Below are 14,843 nucleotides of genomic sequence, written 5' to 3' on the forward strand. Positions count from 1 at the left end.
CAAATTAAATTAAAATTAATGCATACTTAGACACGGCATCACTAAGCAATTAAACTCAACCCCACCCCCGTTGATGACAAACCGATCCCACTGGATTAGGACCATATTGCACTGTATCTCTCTTTCATTTATGTGGGACTAATTACCATGAGACATTAGTTCAAGCGAGGAGGGAATTACAGAGAACAAATCTTAAATGGGACAATTTACAAGACAATCGATCTAAAAAGTACAGTACACTGTCACTAGGATGCTTTTGAAAGATTTAGTAGGAATGAGTTGTTTAAATATTTAATATTGAAGCAGGTTCCTGCTACTGCAACTTGTTGTAAAGGGTACAATCGTATAACGTAAAGACTAAGGTTTTATTATAAGGGTTACTAGTGATAAAAGCAAATACTAGCTATTGTTTTATGTGTTACCCAATTCCATTTGATGCTGGGAAGCAGATAAGATAGAAGTATTAAGCCTCATTCACATTAGCAGCGACAGTAGGAGAGCGACACAATCTCATTGATTTCAATGGAAGCTTGGCGACTTCCGGCGACACGAGTGACAGTGACTGTTGGCGACCGGATGGGGCGTGTCCAGTCGCGCGACAAAGTTGAAAAAACTTTAACTTTATGCAAATGATGAGCAACTTTCTGGGCCGACTACCAATGAGAGCAAAGCAGTGGAGTTTACATCATCCGTCTCTCGTCAGTTACTGGAGTGGACATTACTCATTTGTTTATAACGCCCCCTACGACCTCATTGAAAGAGATGAGCGACACACAGCGGCAAAGTCGCTTGTAATGTGAATGTGGCTTTAAACAGATATTTACTATGCCTTGATGCTGGATTTCATTCAAAAGAAAAATGCAATAATCTACGTTGTGATTTTTTCATCAAACTGTAATCTGTAAAATTTGCCTCTTTATCGCCATCTCTGTTTAACACATAAAATTGCAGATTTCCGTGCGCAAAATATGCATAATCCCAGCATTTCCGTAGCAAAATCACATATATCTTAGCAGTTAGCAGAAAGTTGAAAAATGTTGCATTTACTTCACACAAGCGCAGCCATGTCCCCTGTTGCCATGGGAACGTTATTAAGTGACGTAATTACTCAACGTGAACATTATTGAAAAGCTGCAAAAGCTGCAAACAATTCCATCGCATAAAATTGCATAAATATCCTGCATATTTCATCACATTTTTAACAAAACGTGCCACAAGATCAAGGATTTTTGCCCGCAACAATCACAAAAAAACTTTTGAACAGTGATTGTTTATGTACTACTTACTCAATAAAGGATTTTTATTTCTTTTTAAGAAAAAGTTACGGATTTAGCGTTAACAAAAGGCAATACTGTATAGGTTAAAATTTGTACAGTTTCTGAAGAATATATAAAAAGTGTGGCTTTCCCAAGCGGTTGCTACGGTTGTTGTTACGGTATTTTGACTGTTTTTAGCACATTGCTGTGTGGTTGCTAGGATGTTCTGGGTGACCTATTGACCAAACTCAACAGAGCCTGATCTCTTAGAAAAGTACATTTACATTTTTGCAGATTTTGCAGACTCTTTAATCCAAACCAAACTAAAACGCAATTAAGCTATCATTTTTATTAGCATATGTCCTCTCTGGGAAATCAAACCCATAAACTTTACACCACTTGCCCAATGCTCCACCAACTGAGCTACAGGAAAACTTCAAGCAAATGAAAACATTTATGTCTGTCCAAAACAATTACACACATCACACAGTGTTTGTTCATATAAACCTTTGCAAGCATTACTCTCTTAGAACTCTTAGTTCTTGGTGAAATTTCTCTATGGTTTAAGATTTTGATCCCACTTCCAGTCATTTACGCTAAAGAATGTACCATCAGTGAAATAATTCCTTGCATCTGTCTCCCCCAAACCACACCGCTGTTTACAAGAAACACAGTATTTCTATACTACTGATCATTACACGGAAAGAGCAGAATGTTCACACTCCTTTCTAAGCTCACATCAGGAGTGTGAAGTCTTCTCTGCACACTGCTGAACAACGTACTGCTGTCACACCAAATGTTGAGAGGCTGTTAGCATCATTTATGACTCATGGGCATGTTTGCATAGGACACCTAATAAACAATAGTGAACTATTCAAGTGATTTTATTATAGTCGTGTAACAGAAAAGAGGTGTCTGGGTTAACAGAAACCAATGTCTACAGATAAGTTATTCGGATACTAACATCTTCAGAGATTATTTACCAGAAATACACCTTCCCACAAAAAAAATAAAGGGGTGAAGCAGTGAAAAGCTAGTTTTTCAATCTATCGGTTTCAAACAAGACGGATAATTTACTAGATCGAGTTTTAAACCAATTTTTGTAACATTGTACCAGATATTTTTAATTTACAACTAATATTTTTTAATTATAGGTTGGCAACGTTAGCTGTATTTCCCATCACCAAATTGTCATATACGTTGCCCAAAAGGTTAACTCTGGTTATGTTAAATACAGGTCTCCCTTATGTTATCGTCCAAACTCCGAGCAAAAAGTCACAAAGTGGCCTGTGGATGTAGACTCATACTTGAACTTTCAACGCTGGTTAACTTGTTAGTTCACATATTTCACGTGTACATTATATGACCATGCACGTCCAAGTATGCTGTCTAGCCAAAAAGCTCTTTAAGATTTTGTGACACAACCACTAACGTTAACTGCACTCATCTTCGCTTCAAATGCATGTCGCCAAACTGCCTTTTAATAACCATAAAGGAAAAGTACATCTGATAAGACAGCCGACGAGCGTGAACACTGAAAGCTTGCTCTCTCAGTCTAACGTGATTTGAGGTTATTCAAACAGAAATCGGCCTTTCTTACCTTTTATAGAGCAGCTGCGCTTTTCCTCGTCAGTTAGCCTGCTCGCGCTAACGCTGAAAAGCCGTTGGTTATTCTCTCCAAAAATGAGACTAGTGCGAGCTTTACAAAGAAAAACTCTTACATCCGTTGCTCTCTAATGTTCATCCAGTTTGTTATCCATTCGCGATCTTTTACGTGATCTCGGTCTTTTTCGCTAAACACCTAAAAACTCGACGGATGACAACGTGCCCACCTCCCTGTCCATCAGATTGGAGCAGCGCTGGCTAACGGCTTTGACAATCCGATCCTCTGATAGGGGAGTCGCGGTGTCAAGATTGCGGAGCTATGCTCCGCCCTTTGCCTTTACGCTTAACAAAAAAATCCACTCTATTTGCTGATTTTGCCATCAATCAACTAGCAACTGCTACCGGATTGGTCGAAATAATGCGATTCTTTTCTTCTAGTAGTTGTCAAAACACACGGTTGTTTAAAAGTGCAGTCTAGGGGAAAAAATTAAATAGCGATGTTGGTCGATAAAGTGAGCAATAGTTATATTATTTTAAAGTTTTCTCTGTAGAATACGAAATCATTCATAACTGTACTGCTTGATTCTAATCTCTCTTTTCAGAATTCAGAGTTTATGTGTAGAAACATAAAGATGCACATGTTGTTTGATTACTAGTAAAAATCTAATAATATAAACTATTAGTAACAAGTAAATAAAATATTAACTAAATAATTATTTACTAAACTTATATTTCAGTTCATATGTGCATCAACATTATATGTATAAATCGCTGAGACATTTTATTAACCTTGCAAATTTTGAATAGTTATCGCTCAACCATATTATATAAATATTAACATAAAGAAAATTATAAAAAAATAAAATCTTTTAAAGACTTTTAATTGGTGCTTCCGGCTAAACGCCTCAACTTCCGGGTTAAGTTTTGTGTATGAGTCGACTGGAGGTCATGTAGTAAAGTCTGTCGTTTGAGTAGTTAACTCCACAATCCGTGTGTATCAATTCCATGGCTATTGCAAACAGACTATTGTTAATCTAATAACACTGTGTTTATGCAAGAAGACATGTCGCAAGCATCGTCTGGATTCAACCCGGCTGCGCAAATCCCACATGGGTCTGGCAAGGTAAGCAATGCACATTTTAACAGTGACAGTGAATAAACTGCTAATTTTCGAGCAATAAACCGCTACAAAGAACAATCTGTGTGCGTGTGTAGTCTTTCGGTTTTGGGCACCAATAGATCGTTGACACTTTCACAGAGATTTTAGTCACACAGTCTTGTCTTTACAGGGTCCTGTAGGGGCTGCTTATGTTCCTACTGAAGATGAGAGGCGTGTCTTTAAAGAGTGTAATTCAGAAAGCTTCTTGTACAGATGTAAGTAGTGCTCTATAACTGTACTGACTTTGCAGGTAATGATTTCTTTTATATTGAAAAACGTTCCAGTGTAACACATCATCTCTCTGGTTATTTGTAGCCTTGCCCTTTTCTGCAATTGCGATGGCAGTCACTCAGGCAATGATATCTAGAGGTGAGTTCCTTTAAACTGAGATGAGATGCACCGATGTATCGGCCGATTTTTTTCCAATTTAAAACCATGGCATATCGACTATAACATGACAAAGACCGATATAAGAAACTTTTTATTATTAATTTATTATCTGTGTGATTAACCATGGTTTTATAAAACAAAACAAAAATGATAGTTACTAGACCTCAATTAACTATGGTTTTGCTAAATTACCATAGTTTGAGACATGGTGTATGTAGTAAACCTATGGGTTAACAAATGGTTGTCATAATATGCCACAAAACATAGATTCACTGTAATAAAACCAGGTTTCATTTTCGCAGGGAACTTATCTGTTGCATAATCCAATGTTTATCTCTAGTTATTAAAATGGTTAAATAAAACTTAATGAAATATTTACAAATAGATTGTCAGACATCCACTGGATAAACTATTGTAAACTTATGACGCGACAGTCAGCACATCATCATTTCAAATTCGTTTACAAGAAAAAAGAAAAAAAAAATAGTTTACAAGACGAATGCTCTTGTTATGTTTAATATAAAGTTTACATTGCGTTGTAAAAATGATGAAAGTATCTTCATACGTGGTTAATTCATAATGAGAACGGATTAACACAAGCTTTTTTATTCTGCTATAATATATATAAACAATAATATACTGTATGTCATTTTATATAGGCTACAAACTATAAATCTATCTTGACATGCACATTATCTGGTTCATGTTGGTCCAGTTTAATTCAGAGGACTCATTGGTTTGGTGTATTCATTTTATTTGTAAGCCTTTAAAAAGTTATTTTAGAAGCAATTTTGTAATATTTAATAGCTTAAATTGTCCAATTTCTTCTAAATCATTTAAAATCATCAAATGAAAAAAAAAATGTAATATTGCAACACAATCTCATGGCAATTTGTACATATTTTATAAGGTGGCTAATTTGTATGAATTCGATTTGCTTTCACCCCTGTGATGTGTTATCATTGAAGCAAAATTCAAGACATACAATAAATTATTTATTAAAATGAACATTATAATGCAAGATGTTGTGCTGGTTAACAATGAATTTAGTGTCTAAATGTTGTTTGTATGTATATATCGGTAGTATATATGATGCAGTATATATTGACTCACAATACTTGTTTGTTAAAATTGGTATATCAACTTTGGCCAAAAAACTGTACATTCCTCAAGATGATTTTTAGGATTTAATATTTAATATGTTCACTATTTATGTACTTTTTCCAAATGTTATTTTCCCCTTTTTTCCCCTAATTTTGACTATTTCCCCCTAACTTTTAACTATTTTAATGGTTAATAGTTTAGCTACTGTGATCAGTTTCAGCTCTAATATTAATTAAATGTTATTTGTACTGTTTGTCCCTAGGAATCCTTTCTCCATCGCCACGATTTGGTTCTATTCCCAAAGTTGCTAGTGAGTATCACAAACAGCAGACACTAATAATGTAGGAGCATCCAAAAGAAGAGTTTTTTTTTTTTTAAATGTATGTGGTCGTTTTGCAGTTGCTGGCATATTTGGATACATCGGTGGGAAAATGTCCTACATGAGGGTCTGTCAAGAAAAGTTTATGAAATTAGAGAACTCCCCTCTTGGAGAGGCACTGCGACAGGGACGTCTGCGTCATGTGCCTTCTGAGTAAGGATATGCATTTCAGACACTTCTGCAATTTCTTTTTAATTTATTGATTGTTTCTAAAGATATCGTTCAAATAAATATACATAAAGATTAGTCTTGCATACTGTATATTACCATAATTAGAGACCAATATCATACAATAACAACATTCTTGTACCTGATATCTTTTTTTAAGGTTTAACCAATCAGAGTTTCCAAACCCATCAGCATCTCAACAGCCTGGTTCTGAGTCTTTGTTTCAACCTCCGACAGACCACAGCTCTGTGTCTGAGGCATACAGCAGTTACACGAGTGATTATACCTACAGCAGTCCCTCCCAATCATACGAACCCTCACCCTTAAGTTCTGGATTTAGAGATTCTGGTCCTGTGGTGTTCCGGGATGACCTTCCCCCTCAAGGTAATGTTACTTGCGCACACATACACTATTAATGTTTAATGTAAATATGAAGTAAAATATAATAAAAAAAACTTTTGTTAAACAAACAGACATTATTTACTAAATAAGGACTTGCCATCCGATTGTTATGTTATATTAATTAGTAGTTTATACCCTTCCCAAAGCTCCGCTCTATATAGATGAGGACGTGCCCAAGAAGAAGCCTGTGTTGTATGAGGACCTGCGCAATAAAAACAGAGAGAACTATGAGGTCACTCTCACACAGAAAGCCGAAACCCTGATTAAACCGCAAGCAGAAGTAGCAGCATCTAAAAAGGATGGTGAGCTTTATATAACCTGTGTGTCTATAGAGATTGTGATGAAACGTATAAAGACCTCTATACTTCTTTTTAATTTACATGTATTTATAACTGAAACGAGTCTGTATGTCATGCAGTACTGTTATTCAGAGACAGTCCTAGAATCACCTTTGGGTTATAAAACTAGGTTAAAGGGAATAACAATGGGTGGATCAAAGCAACTTTATGGCCATCATACAGGTATAAACCTGCTACCACTGTGCTAAATGTGCCCAGGGTCACCAAAGATGGTGTATCTTCAAATAAGCCATGTGCATAGTTAGTTATACTATACTAAGATATGTTTTCACTTGTTATTCTGAATAGACTTTTGTACGAAGGTAGGTTAGTTAATAACTAGTATATACACTTTATTGTCGTATCTTTTCATCTGCAGACCTGGAATCTTTAATGACTGATTTTTCTTTTTCCTTTCTTGTTTTGCCAGTTAAAAAGAACAAGTATGGAGATGCTTGGGATGAATGAGAATGATCAACCTTAGTAAACCTTGTTGAAAACAGCTAAATATATGGGGACTCCTGTTGTTTCATGCCTACACCGCCAGATCAGCCAAAAAGCTTCAGTCAAATTCATACTGCAAATGAATGTATGTACCTTTAGGAGGAAATCTCAGTTGTGGAAATGAATGCAAATTTGTTTGCAACTTTATTTGGAATTGATTGCATAAATGGTATGAAAACAAATGTTTATCCAGTTTGCTTCTTGCTATAAGTGAATTTAAGCTAAATCATTTTAACATCATAAATATCAGTTTTTATTGACTAGGAAATTCTGTCTGGTATAAATACATATTTATGAAATAAATACATTTTCAAATAGGATTATTTACTATAAACCAAAAAGGCAACTTTTTTTACTGAAAATTTTGTTTCACACAACTAAGTAAACTGTGACCGGGTAGTTATGTTTGGACCGTTTTTGGACTTGGACCAGTGATAATAAGATCTCTGATGTTACAATTATTACAGTGTCATAGCCTCTACAAGAGATAAGACAAAGATATGCTTGCCTAAATTCATTGCATTATTTCCTTAATGTAAATGTCAAATACAATTCAATCTATAGCAACTATTAACAAACTAGTGGAACTAGTACATTGTTCCACAGATTTACCTCTTGTAATAACACATGTATTCGTGCTAAACCATCATTGGTTTTGGACACAGATATGGATTAATTATTTATGTATATTTTCAAGCATCACACAAAAATAAATGTGTAACTTTGCACCGTTACAAATGTTGTCTAGTCTGCATGCTTACTGTTTTGTAATGTTATGGCGCCCCCTTGTGGCTAGTTAAGTTTTTGCTGCTTTTGCTTATATTTACATTGCCAGATTTCCTGGCAAACACATTTTTTTTATCCAAATTACACAAAGCTTTAGATTGCAGTATTGCAAAAAAAAAAAAAAAAAAAACATGACCTTGGCATCGCAGCCGCCATGATCTACCATTTGAGCTGTAGGAAGAAAAGCACTGCATTGTGTTTAAAGATACATTTTTATTTTAAAAAGTCATTGCAGAAACATTGTTTAGGAAGCTGTTAAAGTTTGATGTTTATTTTAAAAAATTCATTGCAAAAACATTGTTTAATGAGCTGTGTCCTCTTCATTTTAACGACCCTGTAACACAAACAATGATAGATTTACCTTTGACATTGATATGGTGTGGTTATACCACAGGGCTGTTGAATACTTCGTTCTAATTGGCTGAGAAACGTTTTATGGGTGTGCATTATTTTTCAGTAATTGCACACATGTAGGGTTGGTTTCCCGGACAGAGATTATCTTAAAACAGGATTAAGCCTTAGTTTAATTATGAAATATAAAGTTTTAACAAACATGCCTTACTAAAAACAGTACTTGTGTGCATTTTGAGGCAAAACAAAGGGCATTGATGTATTTTAAGATATGTCAGTGCAAGTTGTTTTCAGTTTGGACAGCTCTAACATTTATTTTAGTCTAGGACTAGTTTAATCCCGTCCGGGAAACCGCCTATAGTTCCTTATTGCTGGTTTAACTGAAATAACATTTATTTAATTTCAATAAAAATATATATGTGGTAGCAAAAGAAAGACGTGAGAATACATCAAATAAATAAAAGAAAATGAACACAGTAAATAAACACTGGTTGTCTGCTTGTTTAGTTTTGTTTTTGCTTCATTCCAGATAATATATATATATATATATATATATATATATATATATAGCAAAGTGAGCGGGTGAGTCTTTCTCTCCCTCTCGCTGTAAAATTAAGTTTTGAAATGGCAACAAAACTTTATGAGATGCGTAAGATAATATTCCTATTGACAATAGGTGTCTTAAACTAAAATATCTGAATAATTTTTTATGTTGTGATAACCATGGGATAAGGAGAATAATTGACGGTCTTTTAAATTATTTGGAAAATTTATCGTAAATATTTTTGAATAGTTCAAGGCCTGTCGTCAGTTATTCCTTACATAAATAGGTGTCAATGGGGTTTTTTTTGTACAAGTATATACATGTTAGTAAGAGGTGGGGTTAGTGTGTTAAAATGGGTGTGTTTAGGTATGTTTTACATCAGCTTTGAGTGGGCGCATCAGACGCTGTCGGTGTGGCTTCTTTTCCCTCTTTCTTGCAACTTTCACACACATGGTGGCAATGTCTGTTTAAATGAAAATATAAAAAAAAATAATAATTTCGGTACACTGCATGCAAACATTTAAAACTAAAACCTCTAATTAAATAGACAACCCACAATTCACACATGGACAATTTCTTACTTATGTCCAGGTCCAAATCCAGGTGGTCCAAACCCTGAACCAAACGCTTTTTTGAACTCAGGTTCCAGTTTATTAAACTTCTCTCTGTAAGTTGGGATATAGGAAGCTTTGCCTACTGCATAACCCAGAATGCCCGCCACTACATAGGAAAAGTATCAATTTAAGTTAACAGTTTGTATTGCAACAAGATATTGCGGTAATATACAGTAATGATACTATGGATTGTTGCAAGGGGTTGAACTTACAAATCAGTTTGGGAAAATACCCAAATCGCTTTGACTTATTCCAAACACCTGTTAAAAAATAGGTTAAAAAGCCATAAGTATAACATTAATAGTGGTTAATGTGTTTTGAGTTTTTTCTCTCATGTCAAACGCTACATTTTCTTAAAAGCACAGTGCATTTACAAGACAATTATTTTGTCCTGATAGACTATAGTCAAATGTCAAACACATTATGCAGAATCTTACCACTGTATATAAGGCCACCTGTCACAGTCATGTTCCCGACAGACAGAGGAAGAGCTGTGGAGACATTTAACACAAGTTTTTGAGTATGACAAAATAAGTTACAAATTACAAATCAAGCATGTAAATTATTGAGTGTAAAGTATAAAAATTTAGGGACACTATGAAGATTCAGATTTGAAATGCTCAGTGAATGCAAAGGGGGCTGGTTTGACAAGAGGGCACTTCAGCAGCATGATGAAACCAGAGACACTATCATCTCTTAACAGATCACTGCCAGCTGTGGATAACTACCAGACTGTACAGTCAGACCTTTTGTTTTTCCCTATGCAAACATTGTACTAATGGTAAACCAAATTCCAGCTCAAACATAATCACTGAAGCATAAGGGGCCTCTGTTTTTCTTAATTCGCCCTTTTTGGGAAAAATTCTTGAACCTCCATCTGTCAAGTAGGCTACTTAAGAGGGGAAGGGAGCTAAAACACACGTTTTGAAAGGTAATGAAACTAACTTCCTTTAACATTTTAGTAAAGCCCATCACATTTCAGACAGAACACATCCATGTTTCATATAGTGATATTAAATTAGTTCAAAAGATAAGATGTCTGTGACTTTACCTCGATACCAGAAGCTCTCGTACTGACATTCCTTCCATATCTTCTTTACTTCGTCTTTGGGAAAATTTGGGTCATTTATGGGACACTGTAACTACAAGCAGATCAGAGAATAGTAGTCCTGAACAATCTTCAACTTCTACAAAGATGCTGTTTCAGGAAATCACTGCCAATTAAATGAGCCAGTGCTTCCCAATTCTAGTCCTCGAGGACCCTCTCCCAAAAAGTTTTAGATGTCTCCTTATTTTTTTAAACACCTGATTTAACTCATCAGCTTGTTAGGGAGACATGTTTACCATTCTGAAAGGAGGCTGATTAGTTGAATCAGGTGTTTTAAATAAGGAGGCATCTAAAACTTTTTGGGAGGACCAGGATTTGGGAAGCATTAAGTTAAACAATCACCATGTGTTGCTAACCATGTGGCTGGTTTTAAAAAAACTTGTATTTTCAAAACACATTTGTAAATCTGTAACAATAAATCTTAAACGGTCTTATCAAACAGGAAAAGGAAAGCTTTACTACACACTATGTAAACATGGTGACTATAAAGCTGATGCAAGCATGAGTAAGTCATCTATACTCAATCTCACACAAATTGAGATGAACGTATTGTTACAAACATCTGCATGCCTGGTATAAACCATATGAACTTTCCTATGAACTAACCTTCAAATGAAATGTACTATTTTCACATATAGATTTTCAAACACACATCTCCATGCGCAGCTATGTAAGATCAAATCACTTTAATACTTCTAACAAGTTTAAAAATTAAGTAAACCCCTCCTCCAAAACCATAAAAACCATGTTTCACTTTTAAAGTGTCTTCTCATACCTTCCCCTCAGTTTTGTTGCATTTGCCATTCACTGCTTCACTTCCTGCATTCTGATTTCCTTCTGTGCTCATGTTTGTATCAATCGTTTCTGTATTTTCTTCTCTTTGTCTGCTCTCCTTCCTTTTAAAGATACTTTTCACTCGCTTTGCTGTTTGTCTTTAGACCTCATTAGGCTCCCCCCTTGTCATTGACTTTGTACATGCCCCTCCCATAGGGGCAGTGCCTTGATGATCTGTAGGATTAAGGGCGGAGTTCACCTTTTGGTTTTAACCACACTGCAACGTCATGCTTGCCCTGCACATTACACGCATCTAAAAGTGAAGTTATTTGATTTTGCACAATATGTCTTTAGATTGGAAAACTGAAGTGTGAATGGATTTAACACATCTTAATTTAAATCACATTTATTTGTATAGCCAGCGCTGTTCACAGTTGAAAAGCAGCTTTACAGAAGCATACTATGTAAACTACACATAAAACACAACAATTCACGAAGACAAAGTAAAAATAATATTAATCAGTTTATGACTGATGAGCTGGCATCATCTAATTGCAAGGGGTTCAAAGCCTTATAGAGGATAGTTATTATTCATTTTTTTTTATAAACAAAATGCAAAGTTCAGGACGCAAATATTATGTATGCTAGGTTGAAGAGATGTGTCTTTAATCTAGATTTATACTGTCCGGGGCTCAGGCACTTTCTCAGGTGTCAGAATGGCTGCTTTACAGTTTAGGTGCCAGCTATGGGTCCCATGTGGGAAAAATTGGGACTTTTTAACTACTAAAAGTCTGGAGTTTTGTGATAAGGAACATGATGAGTTGTAGTGCATTAGAAGTTCTGTTTATTACAAAGGACCTCAACACTTTCGGGCTTTATAATTGACTAGCAATATATCAGAAAATAACTAAAGAATGGATGCAGTAATTTAAGCATGAAAGCATGAGGATAGCTTCATGTAAAAAGTGTGATATTTACACTTTGAATACTTATTTCCATTGTCAATCCCCTTTATATGTCATTTGAGATAAACATTAATTTCCTCTCTTCTTGTCCTTGATATATATATATATATATATATATATATATATATATATATATATATATATATATATATATATATTATATATATATATATACACTGACATGTTAATGGCTTGTATTTGCCAAGTTAATCAGAGCTCACCTTTGTCCAGCATTCCTCATAAATCCTTATCAGACAACATGGTCAATTAGAGAACTACTTTGACTGTTAAATCTGTACATTATATATGCTATAGTATATAGGGTGCAGTATGCATAAATTGAAGACAGATTACATCCACCATCGTATTGTCTTGTGACCTCAATGTTTGTTCACATATGACAGTGCTTCCCAATCCTGGTCCTTAAGGACCCCCTTCCAAAACATTTTAGAGACCTTATTTAAAACACCTGATTCAACTAATCAGCCCCCTTCAAAAATTGTAAACATGTCTCCCTTAACAAGCTGATGAGTTAAATCAGGTGTGTTAAATAGGAAGACATCTAAAACATTTTGGGAGGGGGTCCTCGAGGACCAGGATTGGGAGGCACTGACCTATAACACAAGCAACAGCAGCAAAAAAAAAAAAAAAAAATACTCAGGTGTTGTTAAACAAGTACATTTTAACCAAGAGTAATCAATTTCTTGATGCATGCATCAATTATACTTGAGCAGAGCTGGACGTTCATAGTTTTCTGGTATCTTTAATGTATTCGCTCTTTAAAGAGCACCTATGGTCCGATTCATAATTTAACATTTCCTTCGGTGTGTATTAGCACATATTAACGATATTGAAAAGGTACATACCCCAAAGTAAAGATGACGTGAGTTATCATCTCCAACGTAAAACTCTTTCCTTGTACAACAACAAACACACAGACTGTAGTCAACAGTTAACTTTCTGTGCCTGTTGATGTGGACGAGACTGACATTATCATAATTCCTCCCACTTAAATTAACTCCTGTCAGCAGCATTGCACCGAAACCGCATACTGTGGAGTAGGTTCTGCAGTAAGTAGTCACTTACTTACCGTTAAAACAGTAGGTACTGTATAGTATGAATCCTGGTAGTATGAATAAGATTCGGACGTACTACATCCGCCATGTTGCTACATTACGTGACATACGTTGTCATTACGTGCTCAAACTGATTTTTGCCAAGTGAGAGATGTCCTCAGGGCAACATATTGTGTTGACCCAAGGACAACATTTTTCTAAATAAAACCTAAACCCACCCCAAACCCCAACCCTAACCATAACCAAACCCCAAAATCAGAGGGACATGATAAGTGAAAAACAATGGTCTAGAAACAGCTAATCCTGGTTGTAAGCTTTAACTTAAAACAAACTGTAAACTTATTTCTGAAATCTGATTGGTTGATATAATGTTGCCCTGAGGACATCAACCACTTGGCAAAATCAGGAGAGCCGTCATCACCTCATGTCATTCCAGGGCAAATACAGCCTAATAAGACAACGCGTCATCTTTTTCGTTGCATAACTCCTCTCCCGGAGCATCTTGGGATAGTGATGTGTCCATCGTATGCACACTGCAAAATCTAACCTGAAGTAGTAGGTCATCTGGGTACTTTTCGCATACTGTTTTTCGAATACTATGTATTCGGACATACTACTCGCCCTCACCTACTGCTTTTCGGGTACTATATTGTCTGGAAGAAGGCAGTTTCAGAAGCAGCAAGAATCTTTTAAACATGGTAAGGAGCGTCACATTTCCAGCTGACGTCAGAGGTATTCAGGCCAATCACAACGTACGGATTAGCTGGCCAATCAGGGACACAGATCTTTTCACAGAGAGTGAAATCTGGAGCTACGAAAACGTACGGTATGTGGAAAGTAATGAGTTTTTTAACCATAAACCACGCAAACACATTGCATTATACCAAATGCACAACATAACGTTGTTTTTAGCAATGAAATAGGTGCGCTTTAAATGTGTTTGCTACTAGGCTACTGTGGCCTCATGAGATAGGAAAGTGTTCATCAAGTAACCTCCTAGCTGAGAAATCTAGGTATGCATTCAGTAAATCGTTATATAACATACTTATACTAATTTTTGCATACTATATAGTATAGAAGTAGGCGATATTTGACGCAAGGAAGTAAAATATGATCCAAACACTGTGTGAGAACAAAACAAGCAGTCAGTTTCTCTGTAGCTTTTTGTGTTTTCCAGCTAAGCAGATATGCAAAAATACTAAAGTCAAATTGAGTTTTGGCAGAACTGGTTTGGTTATATTGTCTCAAAAACAGTGAAATAAGGCCCCATGATACATACAGGCAACAAATGCCTTTAACCTTCCAGATACAGTCATAATA

At 35.6% G+C, this 14,843-nt stretch overlaps 3 protein-coding genes across 4 annotated transcripts in view; 1 reads left to right on the top strand and 2 right to left on the bottom strand.

The window, feature by feature from the left end:
* The window catches only part of fryl (furry homolog, like), a 111,250-nt gene extending 108,121 nt beyond the window's left edge, over positions 1-3,129 (bottom strand). The window contains exon 1 of the mRNA XM_065257128.2: positions 2,857-3,129. The gene's annotated coding sequence lies outside the window, so the exon portion shown is untranslated. The remainder of the gene's footprint in view (positions 1-2,856) is intronic.
* A 633-nt stretch (positions 3,130-3,762) lies between these two features.
* ociad1 (OCIA domain containing 1) lies at positions 3,763-8,043 on the top strand. Its single transcript, XM_065257130.1, has 8 exons — positions 3,763-3,984; positions 4,151-4,235; positions 4,336-4,389; positions 5,777-5,824; positions 5,914-6,046; positions 6,222-6,445; positions 6,610-6,765; positions 7,232-8,043. The coding sequence occupies exons 1-8, from the start codon at positions 3,913-3,915 to the stop codon at positions 7,267-7,269; spliced, it is 810 nt and encodes a 269-aa protein (XP_065113202.1). The 5' UTR covers positions 3,763-3,912; the 3' UTR covers positions 7,270-8,043.
* Positions 8,044-8,284: 241 nt separating this feature from the next.
* On the bottom strand, positions 8,285-12,720 carry ociad2 (OCIA domain containing 2). 2 transcript variants are annotated; one of them, XM_065257132.2, is made up of 8 exons: positions 12,669-12,720; positions 11,484-11,716; positions 10,652-10,736; positions 10,038-10,091; positions 9,813-9,860; positions 9,568-9,706; positions 9,364-9,449; positions 8,285-8,425 (listed from the first exon to the last, which is right to left on the bottom strand). In XM_065257132.2, exons 2-7 carry the CDS (start codon positions 11,553-11,555, stop codon positions 9,365-9,367), a joined length of 483 nt encoding a protein of 160 aa, XP_065113204.1. In that variant the 5' UTR covers positions 11,556-11,716; positions 12,669-12,720; the 3' UTR covers positions 8,285-8,425; position 9,364. The 2 variants fall into 2 exon arrangements, with proteins under 2 accessions (XP_065113204.1, XP_065113203.1); XM_065257131.2 differs by having other exon boundaries at positions 10,652-10,742; positions 12,669-12,701.
* Positions 12,721-14,843: the final 2,123 nt, after the last annotated feature.

This window comes from Paramisgurnus dabryanus, chromosome 12, assembly GCF_030506205.2.
Source record: "Paramisgurnus dabryanus chromosome 12, PD_genome_1.1, whole genome shotgun sequence".
In the NCBI taxonomy this organism is placed as follows: Eukaryota; Metazoa; Chordata; class Actinopteri; order Cypriniformes; family Cobitidae; genus Paramisgurnus; species Paramisgurnus dabryanus.

What these genes read in the sequence shown, in the direction of transcription:
- ociad1 (XM_065257130.1), top strand. Translation starts at nt 3,913, where the DNA reads ATGCAAGAAGACATGTCGCAAGCATCGTCTGGATTCAACCCGGCTGCG. An exon ending in GGATGACCTTCCCCCTCAAG is followed by an intron (nt 6,446 to 6,609) that starts GTAATGTTACTT and finishes CCCTTCCCAAAG; the next exon opens with CTCCGCTCTATATAGATGAG. An exon ending in AGCAGCATCTAAAAAGGATG is followed by an intron (nt 6,766 to 7,231) that starts GTGAGCTTTATA and finishes TTGTTTTGCCAG; the next exon opens with TTAAAAAGAACAAGTATGGA.
- ociad2 (XM_065257131.2), bottom strand. Translation starts at nt 11,555, where the DNA reads ATGAGCACAGAAGGAAATCAGAATGCAGGAAGTGAAGCAGTGAATGGC. An exon ending in AGGTGGCCTTATATACAGTG is followed by an intron (nt 9,861 to 10,037) that starts GTAAGATTCTGC and finishes ATTTTTTAACAG; the next exon opens with GTGTTTGGAATAAGTCAAAG. An exon ending in GTATTTTCCCAAACTGATTT is followed by an intron (nt 9,707 to 9,812) that starts GTAAGTTCAACC and finishes TTTCCTATGTAG; the next exon opens with TGGCGGGCATTCTGGGTTAT.